Genomic DNA, 12,883 nt, shown 5'->3' with positions numbered 1-12,883 from the left:
CACTGTCTGATGGTCTGTGACTTTTGTTGATGTGCCCAAACCAAGAAGCTACCTTCCTGTATGTAATTTTTGTCTTGTGAAGAATTACAGGGAAGATAAAATACATGAAGCAAACACAATAAAAGTTTTCAAGGGAGTTTCTAAAATTGTAAAGAGGAAGGAGTTTGAAGGGATGAAGTAAGCTTGTGAGGAGTGGGAAGAGAAGGAGGTGTAATGCCTGCATAATTCAGTTACTTAAGATGTGTCCTCTTTAAAGCTGATGATGCAAAGACAGTTTGTGTGGCCTAGGAGTTAGGCTGAAGGATGTTTAGGCTAGAGAATGGATTATGCAGATTATAATAGAGCTGGAGCAGAGTCTGAGTGCATCAAAGCCAGCAACATGAATTTCAATTAAAATATATTCTCTACTGATCTTTTTCTAAGCTTTAGATCCAAACCAGAGTGTCCACACAACCAAGCTATGTTCAGTGGGAAATTTCAGCTGAAATTATTGAATTTTAATTTTAATTCAGAAAGCATTTCACCAGAAATATTTATGGCTGTAAGCAGAAATAAATCGTTGTTTTAATGACCATGTAATTTCAGTCATCCTTATTCAGAAAAAAGTATTTCCTCTCTGAACAAAGTAATTCCAAAAAGCCTTTTGGACTTTCATATGATTCTGCATAGCTGCTTTCTGAAGGCATATCTATTTGACTTGGATATTTAACATCACAGCTTCTATTCCTGTGTTTTTAAGGAGTATGGTTACTGCAACCCTCAGAAGCATTTCAGCAGTTAATAGCAACAAAGTACCCTCTTAATAAACTGCAGGCACTTCCTCAATAAAGTTACAATTTCAGCAGAAAAAAAAATTAGATTAAAGGGAAACACCTGCTCCTGTAAATTGCTGTGCTGCAGGTACCAACCCAGGAGACTCTGCAGATGGTTCTGTATTTGCAAACCTGACCTCACCACCCCTTCATCAATCTCTGACTGATTGATTCTCTCCAAAGTAGAACACACTATATCCCAAGATACTAGGAGACACCTTTGAAAACCAATTAATTGGTACTTCTGTTTGATTTTGGAAGTTCTTAGCAAAGAATTCAACTGTCTCATCAAGCACTAGCACTGACTAAAAGGTGGTACAGGTAGACAGTTCTAGGAGAAACTCCAAAGGGAGTCGTTCTTCAAGAGGAGTAATCTTTGCTAGGTTTCCCAGCTGACTGGGAATTGTGCTGACTGGACTAAGTTGTGCTATGAGCTAGGATTTTGGAATGGAGAAAAAGAAGGTGGACTCTTGATCCTTAAAATGGTACTGTATGAATTCATCACTTCAGTTTGCCCTCTCTACCAGGTAAGAAAAAGTAGAAGAGACATCATAGATTCTGCATGTTTATTTTTCCTCCTCAGCTGTTTTCAGGTATCCTACCACTCTATTGAGACCCGAGACTGATTATGCTGCTCTTACTTAGGACAGATTTTGTCATGTGCCTCTTTCAATGGCACATGAAAAAGGTGTGGAAAGGCCTTGTAGAATGCATTGAGACTGATCTCATCAATAGATCTTTTGTGGAAGAATATATTAACATGCTTTCTAGAAGAAAAGCGTTCTGAAGAAAAGAGATACAAAAGTGTTCCCTGTCCAGGCAAACATTACTGTTTTGTTACCTATATCCCCCAAAATTCAAAGGCAGAGTGATACAGTGATAAATTTAGGACTTCATTGTTTTGGTTTGTTTCCTTTTTTAATTGAGCATTTTGAATTTTATGTCTTCTTCACTGACATACATTAAATGGCTTGTGTCCACCTTAAAAAAACATTCTCTAATGACAAAATGTAAGGGAAAATAATGTGTGTGCAGTTTGGCCAAATTCTTTGTAATTTCAGACTGTTACTGGATCACTGTCTTGGGTTATTAGGTAATTTTGGTAGGATTTTCTGTGCTTTGTAGATGTGTATGTAAGGCCATCATCTAACCTGATGATCTGAATGTGTATCACAGTATTATTCCACAAAGAATCTGTGCACTGAAGCCAGTAGCAGAAAGAAATCTAAATTTAGTATAACAATGTGAGCTTATGAAGATTCTATCATATTGCTTGCTAGGAGAATTTTTGTTGATAATTCATTGTATGTTTCAAGTTTATGGGTTTCAAACTTCATCTTCCAACTACTGGGTCTTTTTATGGGTTTGCCTGTTAGATTACATAGCCCTTGATCCACAGATTATGTGCTTGTTGATGCTGCAGAACCTAAGCAGGGACTTTTCCTGGTGTTTGCCTATAAAAGCATAGCTAATTCTTTAAACTGATAGTACTTTTGCTTAACAACTTTCAGTGAGTCTGAATTACAAAAATAGTTGTTACTATGCTCAAGTACTTTTTTTTTCAAGCTGTCAGGAAAAACAAAGTCATATGTTCCTTCTTGCTTCTCAGTTGTATATGAAGAAGGCCAACTGCCACAGAAATATGTTTTGCTGCTGTCTTACTGCATTTTTTCCTTAGGAATTTAGGTGCATGAGTAGTCATTGACATAAACCACAATGTATGCAATTAAATAAGCAAGACAGTGCCATTTATTTTGCATATCTAAAAGGGAACCTGTTTAATGAAAGTGGTTGAATATATCACTTGTCATTTGAAGTTTCCATTGAGAAACTTCCCCATCCTCAAATCTTGTTAACTCAAGAGAAAATGCCACAAAAATCTGATAGAATGCTGTAACTTGAGAATATTGAGGTCTCTGAAACAATACGGAATGAATAGAAGCAACCAAGTGCCTGAGAGAAAAAAAAACAAAGCATAAGCTTTTTGATACCACATATTCAGTGCTTTTTCTATGTACAGTGGATAAAGTGAGTTTTTCACTCTTCTAGCCATGGTTCATGACTTTTTATTCTAATGTACCTAATGGGAAGCATTGTCCTTTGTGCATTCTAAATCCAGCATTTAAAATTAGCAGTCATTACAGGAAGTGTTTCTTTCTTCACAACCGGCTTTACTAGCAGCTTTTAGAATATACCTGGCAGATCTTATTCATTATAGTTTGGAAGCATGACATTTGGGAGATTTTAAAATCTAAACCAGCAAACGTTACCATGTGGCTAACTAGAACATCTTAATATTGTAGAGTAGCATTTCTTTTGATGGAGAAACCTCTGTGGCATCCTGCTGTCCATTTGGACAAAAGAGCAGATGTGTTCTATGGATGTGTGCGTTTGTGCTCATCTGTCTGTGGCAGGATACAGACAGCATGGCTACGAAAGTGACTTTTCATCACTTAGCATTCTAAAAACATATTCATGGAATCTTTATGTGGTAACTGTTACACATCAATGAAATAAATTTAATCTGCTGTAGTGTTTTTTAAATACAAAATATACCCTAATGGACATACAATATTTAAAATGCCAGGAGAGAGAGTTTGTAATTTACAAAACTGAATACATTAAATCTGAATTATATATATGAAAAAGCACTGGATCCATGATTTATATAATTTAGTTGATTTCTTTAAATATATATTATTCTGTATGTAAATAATTTAATTGATTTCATTATATATAGTCTTCTATATGTATCCTATATATTTCTTTTAAAAGAAGTGCATTGGAAAAAGCATTTAAATTAGATTTTAAAAAAAGGTACTAAATATGCTATTTGAAAAGAGAATTTTATCTTGCTTTTAGGAAGCACCACTTGGCAATTCAGATCCTTGACAATGTTACTGAAAATACTCTCATTTCTTATTTGTCCCTATCTCTTTGGGTGGTAACTTTTTTTTCCTGTGTTATTTGAGTGCAAAAGTGAAAGTTAAGGATGCTTCCAAATAAATCTCTGGACTGCATGGGTCTTGCCACAGAACTGCTGTTGTGAAGTACTCTGAAAAATGCTAGCCAGTACATTTATGTAGCAGTTTTGCAAGTATATAAAGTGAAGGATAATCGACAAAAGTGTCATTTGTGTAGCAGCTTTGACCCATTAAGGGCTTTTAAGTCATGCATCACTGACTTTGGGGTTGCCGTTGTCAAGCTACTTACAGATCCTAGTTAAATCAGGCATTTCATATTTTTACCCTCATTTGCTTTTGCTTACCAGCAGGAGACAAAATATTTAATTAGTTTTGGGGCATTTATAATCTCCTCTGGGCCAGCTCCAGCCACAATGCTGGACGCCACTTCTGAGTTAATTCCAGTCAGGCTGGTCCCTCTAGTACAACATATGGGTAACCTAGAAGCCTTTAGCAAAAGTTACAACTGAACTGTTAGAGGGGTAAGACCTCCCTGCTGGGAAAATACTGCCCAACAAAGCAAAAAGGGGCCAGCGTCACCAGTGGAGGTCAAAGCAACACTTAGACCAAACAGCATCTGGCAAACTGTGCCAAGTAGACATCAATGAGAAGCAGGGCAGTGGCTAGTAATTTTATGCCTGTTTGAACAGGAAAAGAAGTCCTTCTTGAACTGAAAATTTATTTTATAAGAAGCTGACAGCATCCTTTGCCATCTCTCCATTGTTGCTGCATATATTTTTATTCCAGTCCATAAATGTGTGGCACAATTTAAACAGTTTTGTTCTGGGCAAGCAACGTGAATTGTAGCCTTAATTATATTTTGGGAGATGAGGAGTTTTGAGAGTCTTCTTTCTAACTGGTTAGGAACCAGACCCGTAACTGTGATTAATTTCTAAAGCATGCTACATTTTATTCTTCTTGTTGCACCCATGAGCAAGAGCAAAAGTTCTTAATATTTTATTAATGTTATAGATTCCAGACACTGTAAACTGTTGTAGCTCAGTCCACTTGAAACCTACTCTTCTTTTTCATCTTCCTTTTATTCTCACTTTCTGTTCCTGCCTGTGTATCAGCTTTTATCTTAACCTTGCAGCCCTTGATTTTTCCCCATTGTCTTTCTTCACCTTTTCTTGTCTCCTTGAAATCCCAGGTGCTGGTGTTTGCCTTAAGCATTGCATTCAGGCTGCCATTGAATTCAGGGCTTAATATGAAACATGTTCAAGTCTTTGCAGGTTCATGGCATTGCACACCATATTATATCCCTTGCAGAGTTTTCTAAAACACTTTTCTGCTTCTCAAAGCGAGACCACTCTCCATGATTCTGAGTTTTGTTTACTAGTCAAGAAGTTTCTGTTTTCAGTTTCAGCACTCATTTCCATACTTAAACTATGTTGTATTTTTCTGCACGTGAGTTTTGTACTTTGAGTGAAGCAGGTTGGAGATGGTAAAGTCTTTATGGTATAGAAATCTACATAAAAAATAGTGTTTCATAAATAGATTGATTCCTGCAGCACTTGTCTCCATAGCTCTCTGTGATTATAGGTGCTGGGAAGATGTCAGCTTCAGTCTGAGGGTTTTCTTGCCTCTTGATAGAATAAAGAATATGTTGCAGACAGTGACTTTTCTCTGTAGGAAAAATTGGATAAAATGTATTTCCCAGCACTTTGGTCTAAGGAAAAGAAAGCAAAATGTCCATAGAGTCCATTACTAGTCCTGTCCTGCAGGAGGAGAGGTTGCCATATGAAGAAGAGTAACTCACTGAAAGTGAAGTGGACTAGCTGTTGGTGTCTGGGGACAGAAACATTACTTCTACTCAGTGCAATGTTTTGACATTAAATTATACAAAAAAGTTGTAAAACAATAGGTAAAATGCTGCTTGCCTTCCCACCCTCCCTTTTTTTTTTCTTCCCTGTTTTGGATCTACTTTTGAAGTGTAAAGAGTTGTTTGCTTGACCAAAATCTGCATGTGCAAGCTGTTTGTTCATTTGATTTTTAAATACAATTTTTTGGATGATGTATCTGGGGAACCCAGTGGGAGCACATTTTTATGTTCTTCTCTGTTGGTACCATGAAGTACCTTTTATATCTTATCTACTGTATCCCCTCCTCAGCTAGCTATTCCCTGGGTTGTGGTAAAATACTTCTACTGCCAATGCAAAGAGTCTATGCTATTGTATGATCCACTTTTGTTTTCTCCTGTCTATCAGGAAGACAATCCCCACATATCAAGAGAAAAATGTTTATGAGCAAATAAAAAGACACTGTCTTTTCACACGTAGCTAATTAATAATTTTCAACAGCTAGCCGGGGAGAGCACTAAAACATCATAACAGTAAGAACTTGCTATGACATCTGCAACAGAGAGTTAACAGTTTCCCATGCTCTTGTGAAAGCTGGGAACACTGCTCTCAGCTAAGTCCAAGTGAAATACAGAGTTACTGATTAGTAAGTAGGTTGGATACAGGTATGATTGGACACAAAATGTCAGTGTTTGCCGGTTTAGATGTAGGATTATGCATACTCTTCTGAGAGTTTTGTTCTGAATTCCAAAGTCTAACTTGTGAATGATCTTGATAGTTTTTGTCTTAACAACAAAAGAAGTGTTTCTTAATGCAAGACGGCTAAAATAATGGTGTTTATTTGAAACAGTGACTGTTTGCAATAATGTTGTGTTAATGTGCTTCAGATGGCACAGCAGATAGGTAGTTTAATAGTTACTGCAGTGGAAGAGATGGTTTTGGTTGGGTTTTTTTTTTGCAAAGGCAGCTCAGGAAACTGTCCATCCCACATGACTTCCTTGCTGCCTGCCTTGCCAGGGCTTGGGAGGAAACAAGCAGCTGAGGACACCTGTTTCAGCAAAACCCTGAAGATTCAGCACACTCTCTGCTAAGTTGAGATGATGTCCTAAACTGCATAGATTTTGTTGACTGAGATTGTCTGACCACATCTTGATTAAGGAAGAGCACTACTTCATCACTTGTGTGGCTAGTTACCCTGTTAGAGGTTTTTCAGACTAGGAGGTTATAAAACCAGTAACTGTTGTCTGGATGAAGTAGGCTAATCTAGACCCCTTCCTTTATCTGTTTCTTGGTGTGTGGGACAGATAGTGCTTTTAATAGATCTCAAGCTAAAAGGAGGATCTTCTCTGTAAGACTCTTGACTCATTGAAATTTGGTATACTGGAAAACAAAAATGGTTAAAAAAAAATCTGAATTACATCTTAAACAGATGCATTCTGCTTTTGCCTGTGTCAGGTAGTGCTTAACAAGTAATTGAAATTTTTCTGAAGTGCTTGCAGTGGGCGTATTTGTACTGCCCAGATACTAGTGCTGAACAAGTTAATTCACGTTAGAAAGGTGAGTAGAGAATCAGTGTTTTGCCATGGCTACTTAGTTCAATTGCAGAGCAAAGTGAATAGGGCTGTGCTACTTCATTATCCAGGCTTCCTTACACTGGTTGAACAGTGAACAGTAAACACTCTGCCAGGTAACTGTGTGTCCCCATTGTGTCTTGCCTATAGGTCCTGCTGTGAAACACTTCTGACTAGCTTTTGCAGGTGGCTGAGCGTGCACAGGTGGAGCTGACTTTGGTAGATCACTGAAATTTTGCTGGATTTGTAATGATAAGTCAACTTTTTTTCCCCCACTACTTTAGTGGTGCAGTAGAGTTCAGTGCCACTCTAAGTGGAAATTTCCTTCTTTTTGTGGGCTGTCTCGTGTGTGTGTATATTTGTGTGTATATATGCATGTCACAGTAATTGTAATGAATATTTAATAGAGCCAAGAAAAAGTTTAGGTTAAAACATTCAAAATATGTTCTCTAGTACCATGATGAAGGGAACTATTTCTAATCTGGGGGGTTTTAGGAGGTTTTTGAGCCTCACCTGGACAGATGGTACTGCGGGAAGATAACATGAAGCACAGAAAGTTGACTGGCAAGGAGAAATGGGTAAACTGAGAAGAGGTGAAAGCTGGAGGGTAGCATGGCAAGTAGAGTATTTAGTGTGATTGGAAGAATTGCTGAACTATCAGAAAGTAAGGCTCACCCCAGAGAGACTTAATAGGAAAATGAAATGTTCTGAGTATTCAGTAGAAAACTGATCAGTGTGAGCTTGGGAAGCTCTTGGTGAAGTTATTGTAAACTAACCTTACTGCTGCAAATTGCATTCAGCTTCCCAGCCTTAGTTGCTGAATTTCCCTTTGGGGAACAAAATGCTCATTTACTCTGTTTTCTGAGTGTCCTACAGCTGTGATAGGGAAAATAATGTAAATAACTAAGGAAGGAACATGCATTATTCTGCAGACCATGGATTTCTAGCCTGTCGTATGAGCTGAGTCAAATTTTCCTAGAAACTGGGCCCTTAAGGATGGTCATATTTTGGTAGTTACCCATCTGCCCTTAATTAAGTGGCATATACTGTGCCAGTACTTTAGCATTGCTCAGTACAAACTACTGTGCTAAGAAGTCTTGATGAGGCTTTTAGAAAGGATCTATCTGAAAGGAAATAGTGGCTTCTGGCTAAAAGGAAGAGGTAAGGTTCTCACTTTGATATATTGCTTCCACATGTTATTTTAGTGAAGAGGAAAGGAGAGTAAGTAATAAAAAGAAAAGGAATCAGATTGTGTTTTCCATAGTAGCACGGGTGAAAGATATCCAACTCTTCTTAGTGGGTGCTGCAATTGGTGCATCAGAGTTATTAACCTAGAGATTTAGCAGACAGTGTTTAATGTATTTCTGCATGTAGTCATCCTACAACAAGTTGATTTCTTTAACAGGCTGAAACTATCCCTTATTTTCCTAATATCAGTGGTGACTTGATGCTAAAATAATTTGACTTATAACTGAAATTCTTGCCTGTTTCTCATGTTTTTCTCTGAGTATTACAATTTGGAGATATTGGTTTAGAATTAAAATGGGAATCAAGGATTATGCTGCTAGAGTCATGATATAGCACTAAATTTGTACCTGCATAGTTAGAGATTCAAAGATTCAAATCTGAGTAATTGGGTAGACACAGAACTTATTTCTGATGATTCTTGTGTTCTTCTGGCTTGAGATTATGTTATGACAAAAAAATAAAGTGGAAGAGAAATTACTGAGAAATGATTGATGTGCAATAAAGATGAGACTAATATAAGTTGGGATACAGAAGTTTTTTATCACCACAGCAGTGTATCACAACAGAGTATATTAATAGCTTTTTGAAAATTTATGTCATAAAAATCTTGAGAATCATTTGAAAACTTATTTCAGAGAGTGAGATCTCTGAGAAATGATTAAAAATAAATGGAGGGAGGAAGAGAATTGCAGTTACTGAGACAAGCGAGGAAGTCAAACCAAGTGAAGAAAACTTGGGAAAAATGTTGTTGATATCCTTTCCATTACTGACTGAACAATAAGGCAATTTATTTTCTATCTGGAGATAATGTGTTTTCATATGGCTGGTGGACTGTGCAAACAAGCTGAATTAATCAGTGTGGATAAGACCTTAACACTAACTTTTCTTATTTCTCCTTTGTAAAACAGAAACTTGTAGGTGGTGAAAAGCAGGCGTTTTCATCTACCATAAAACAATTTTTAGCCTTGCCTATAAGCTATGAAATCCTCTTAGAGGCTTGTTATTAATCTAGATAGACTTGGACTCCTGTCCTGTGATTTGCTAGTAAATCATTTAAGGTAAAGTTGTAGTTTGTTCAGAAAGAGAGATAAATCACAGCTTCTCTCTTGAGATTATATCAGTGTGATAGTCAAAGCATAGTAATATTGGTAGTGAATCAATTAAGAAGGGGGAGTTAACAGCACTGTCATGTACTGTGGTACTGTGCATTAGTGGAGTAAAATATGAATGTTTTAAGACCTGTGAATTTTCAAGACATTTGGAATCTTCATTGTAATTTGTACTGTTAGGTCACAGTAAGTTAACAATAGGAAGCTGACAAATAAGAATATATGGTATTATACCATATGGTATTCTCAAGGGCTGCTTCTCATATTTCTCCTATGAAATTAACAACACTCTTAAGAGTGATTAGTTCTCTCTTTTGAGTAATAGCTATCTCATGAGAAGGCTCAGTATTTGTTAACTTACAAAACATTTTAATTTCATTGTCTTCTTTTCTTTAAAAAATCCTTTAAAATTTGTTTCACGAGACAAGGGATTTAAGTAACAAATGTATTTGGGCATAGAAGGCTGTTTCACTGAAATATACCCTAGCAGTAACATGAAGATCAGCGGTGTATTTTTGTTTTGTACTGGATGTGCAGTACTTCCCATGAAGCATCTTCAGAAAGAGAAATATCTCCCCAATTTTAATTGCTGATCCTTCTGTGAGAGACATATGGCTATCTGGGTTTTCTGAGATGTGCTGTTCTTAGTTCTCACTCACACACAAGTCACAAGGAATTGTCACTCAGAAAATAGCATATTAACGTGTGGTAGTAGTTCTTTATGTCAGGGAGAACAGGTCAGTGCAGACAGCTAGGAGTGGTGAACATTTCCAATGACATGTGATGCAGTTGTACTTCTTTAAAAATTGAAGATGCAGCATACATTTTGATAATGGAATAATGGAGACTCCCCGTCCCAACTATCCTCTCTGTTCAAGGCCATTAGGGTTCAGAATATTAAGAGCAGAGCAACTGGGCGTAACAGCCTACATTCAACATCTGTTGTGCTGGAGTCCATTAGTGTTCAATTGCATCCTATTGTTTTTGGATTATTCAACCTCATTTCATTGTCATTGCTTCTGCTAAGGATTAATCAGCTGTTTACAACTCCAGCAAGTTTTGGAGTCATCATGAAAACAATTGAGCTATAGTTCTAAATAAATATACAGTATTCAGTCTTTAATGAAAAAAGTTACTAATTTATGAATGCTGGTAACAATTTAATTAAGTTTGAAATCAATACAGATAATAAATCAATGTGACAGGGCATGTTTTTTTCTCCCTTTTGTATTACTGTATGATATTTCCTTCTAAGTTTATGTTGATAATTGTGTGTGGGTGCATGTATAGTGGCTTCTCTATCGTTGCAACCGGTAGTAGAAATGATCCCTTAATCCAGCAAGTAGTTGTCAATTTTTTTTCACATCTCCTTTTATTCTTTTATTTAGGTATATTACTAAAATGCAAATTTCTAAAAAAACCCCATCATTTTCAATGCATGTGTATACTTTAATATGGTGCATTACAAAGGGCAGTCTTCAGACAGTTTGTGTACTTGCATGCTTCTGTGTGTCTGAATCACAACCTGTCTAAACATTTAAACAGTCATTATTAGAGAAATTCATAGCTACATTTAAACAGTTGAAGAAGATTTAATTATTCTAACGACATTGGATTTTCTGACAGGTGAATACACAATCCCCACTTTTCTCAAGCTATTAGTCTCTCTGTAATGTTGTGTGCTTTACACAGTATTGAAATGGTGAGTGCTGAAGGGTTTCTAATAGTTTGAATCTACGTATATTGGTAACATGTAGTGCAAACCAATAGTGTTCTTGGCTATATAGCATTCAGCTAATCCTCCTCTGTTGCATTAGAGCAGTTCTATCATTACTGTTTAAGCAGACTTTGCATGTTCTAATGTACAAATACTACAATACACAGAGATTTTTTTTTTCTCCCTGAGTTGCAACAGATTATCTATTGAAAAGATCTCTTGCTTAACTGCCCAGAGTCTTGTGGGGCCAGCCAGACACTACTCCAGATGGCAAGTTGTTAGGGCCGGACAGAATGGCTTTGGGAGACTTCTCAACAGATGAAGGCTGTAATGTTCAGATTTTACTGTTTTGTTTGGGTTTTTTTCCCCCTGTAGTTCCCAGGGTGGGAAGGTGCTGGGATGGAGGCAGAGTGCCGCCCGCCCACCTGCTACCACCTGTTTAGCTTTTGCAGTTTCTATAAAGGCTCTTGTTGTCTGCAAGACACAGGCATTGCGTGCTGGCAGGAGCCAAGCAAGGAGAAATTGCTGTTACCAAGCTGCATCTGCAGATTGCAACAGTTCGTCAGTTCAGAATTCTCTCCTGAACTGGATCACAGCTTCTCTTCTTTGAAATGGTCATCTGGAGCTGATGTGTCTTTAATCCATTAAGATCTTTTTTTGGATTAAATGGACTATTTTCTTCAATAATACACATTTTGAGAATGGAGATTTCATTGATTTCTATGTCTTTGAGTTTAAAGACATTAAAACAATAAGACATTAAAACCTCTTGATTTTTCTTTAAACAATAAGAAGCAATCTTCAAATATTTCCAGAAGAACCAGAAGACTTTTTTATCATTTTTGTTGATGTTGTTGATAAGAAAAGTACTCCATCATTGATACCTGGAAACAGATTTGAAAGGTACACAGGCTGCTCACGTGAGTGTTTTCCCTACCACTTTTCAGGAACCTCTGTTTTGAAAGGTAATCTTTGTGTGAAACAAAAGCTGCATCAAACATGAAAACCTGTAAATCCAGTCGCTTGGAGTCAGGCATAGAACCAGACATCCAGTGCAGAAGCGGGCCAGGCTGCATCGTGAAGTGCAGTTCAGAGAGGATGGAGAATGCCGCCAAGAGAAGACTGGCTGCCAATGCCAGGGAGAGGAGACGGATGCAAGGGCTGAACACAGCCTTTGATCGCTTGAGGAAGGTGGTTCCACAGTGGGGGCAAGATAAGAAGCTGTCCAAGTATGAGACCCTGCAGATGGCTTTGAGTTACATCATGGCTCTCACTAGAATACTTGCCGAAGCAGAAAGATACAGTAGTGAAAGAGAATGGCTTAGCCTTCACTGTGAACACTTCCATCCTGAGAGCTACCACCATTACACGGGACAAAAAATGTCCGCAGACAGTGATCCTTATGCCCAGCGACTATTCAGCTACCACCCTGAACACTTTCAAATAGCTAATTAGATCTTTTTTTTTACCAACTAAGAATATGCAGCAGTCCAGATGTGTTATTTAATAATTAGCAGGAATTAATCTGCTTGAATAAGGTAATATTGACATTATTATAGCTTATTCTTGCTTGCATCTTACACTAATTTTACAAAATAAATTTGCTTTGAGATCTTGAAATAAAAATGCTTTTAAGAAGATTGAATTTATTTAATGCTGATGGA

At 37.2% G+C, this 12,883-nt stretch overlaps 1 protein-coding gene across 1 annotated transcript; it reads left to right on the top strand.

The window, feature by feature from the left end:
- The first annotated feature begins 12,218 nt into the window (after window positions 1-12,218).
- ATOH7 (atonal bHLH transcription factor 7) lies at window positions 12,219-12,674 on the top strand. Its single transcript, XM_064145573.1, has one exon. The coding sequence runs from the start codon at window positions 12,219-12,221 to the stop codon at window positions 12,672-12,674; it is 456 nt and encodes a 151-aa protein (XP_064001643.1).
- The last annotated feature ends 209 nt before the right edge of the window (window positions 12,675-12,883 follow it).

Source organism: Pogoniulus pusillus, chromosome 6 (genome assembly GCF_015220805.1).
Source record: "Pogoniulus pusillus isolate bPogPus1 chromosome 6, bPogPus1.pri, whole genome shotgun sequence".
NCBI lineage: Eukaryota > Metazoa > Chordata > Aves > Piciformes > Lybiidae > Pogoniulus > Pogoniulus pusillus.
The sequence above is the reverse complement of the archived record's forward strand: the minus strand, read 5'-3'. Positions and strand labels throughout refer to the sequence as shown.

Coding starts and splice junctions, on each gene's coding strand:
- ATOH7 (XM_064145573.1), top strand. CDS start 12,219: ATGAAAACCTGTAAATCCAGTCGCTTGGAGTCAGGCATAGAACCAGAC.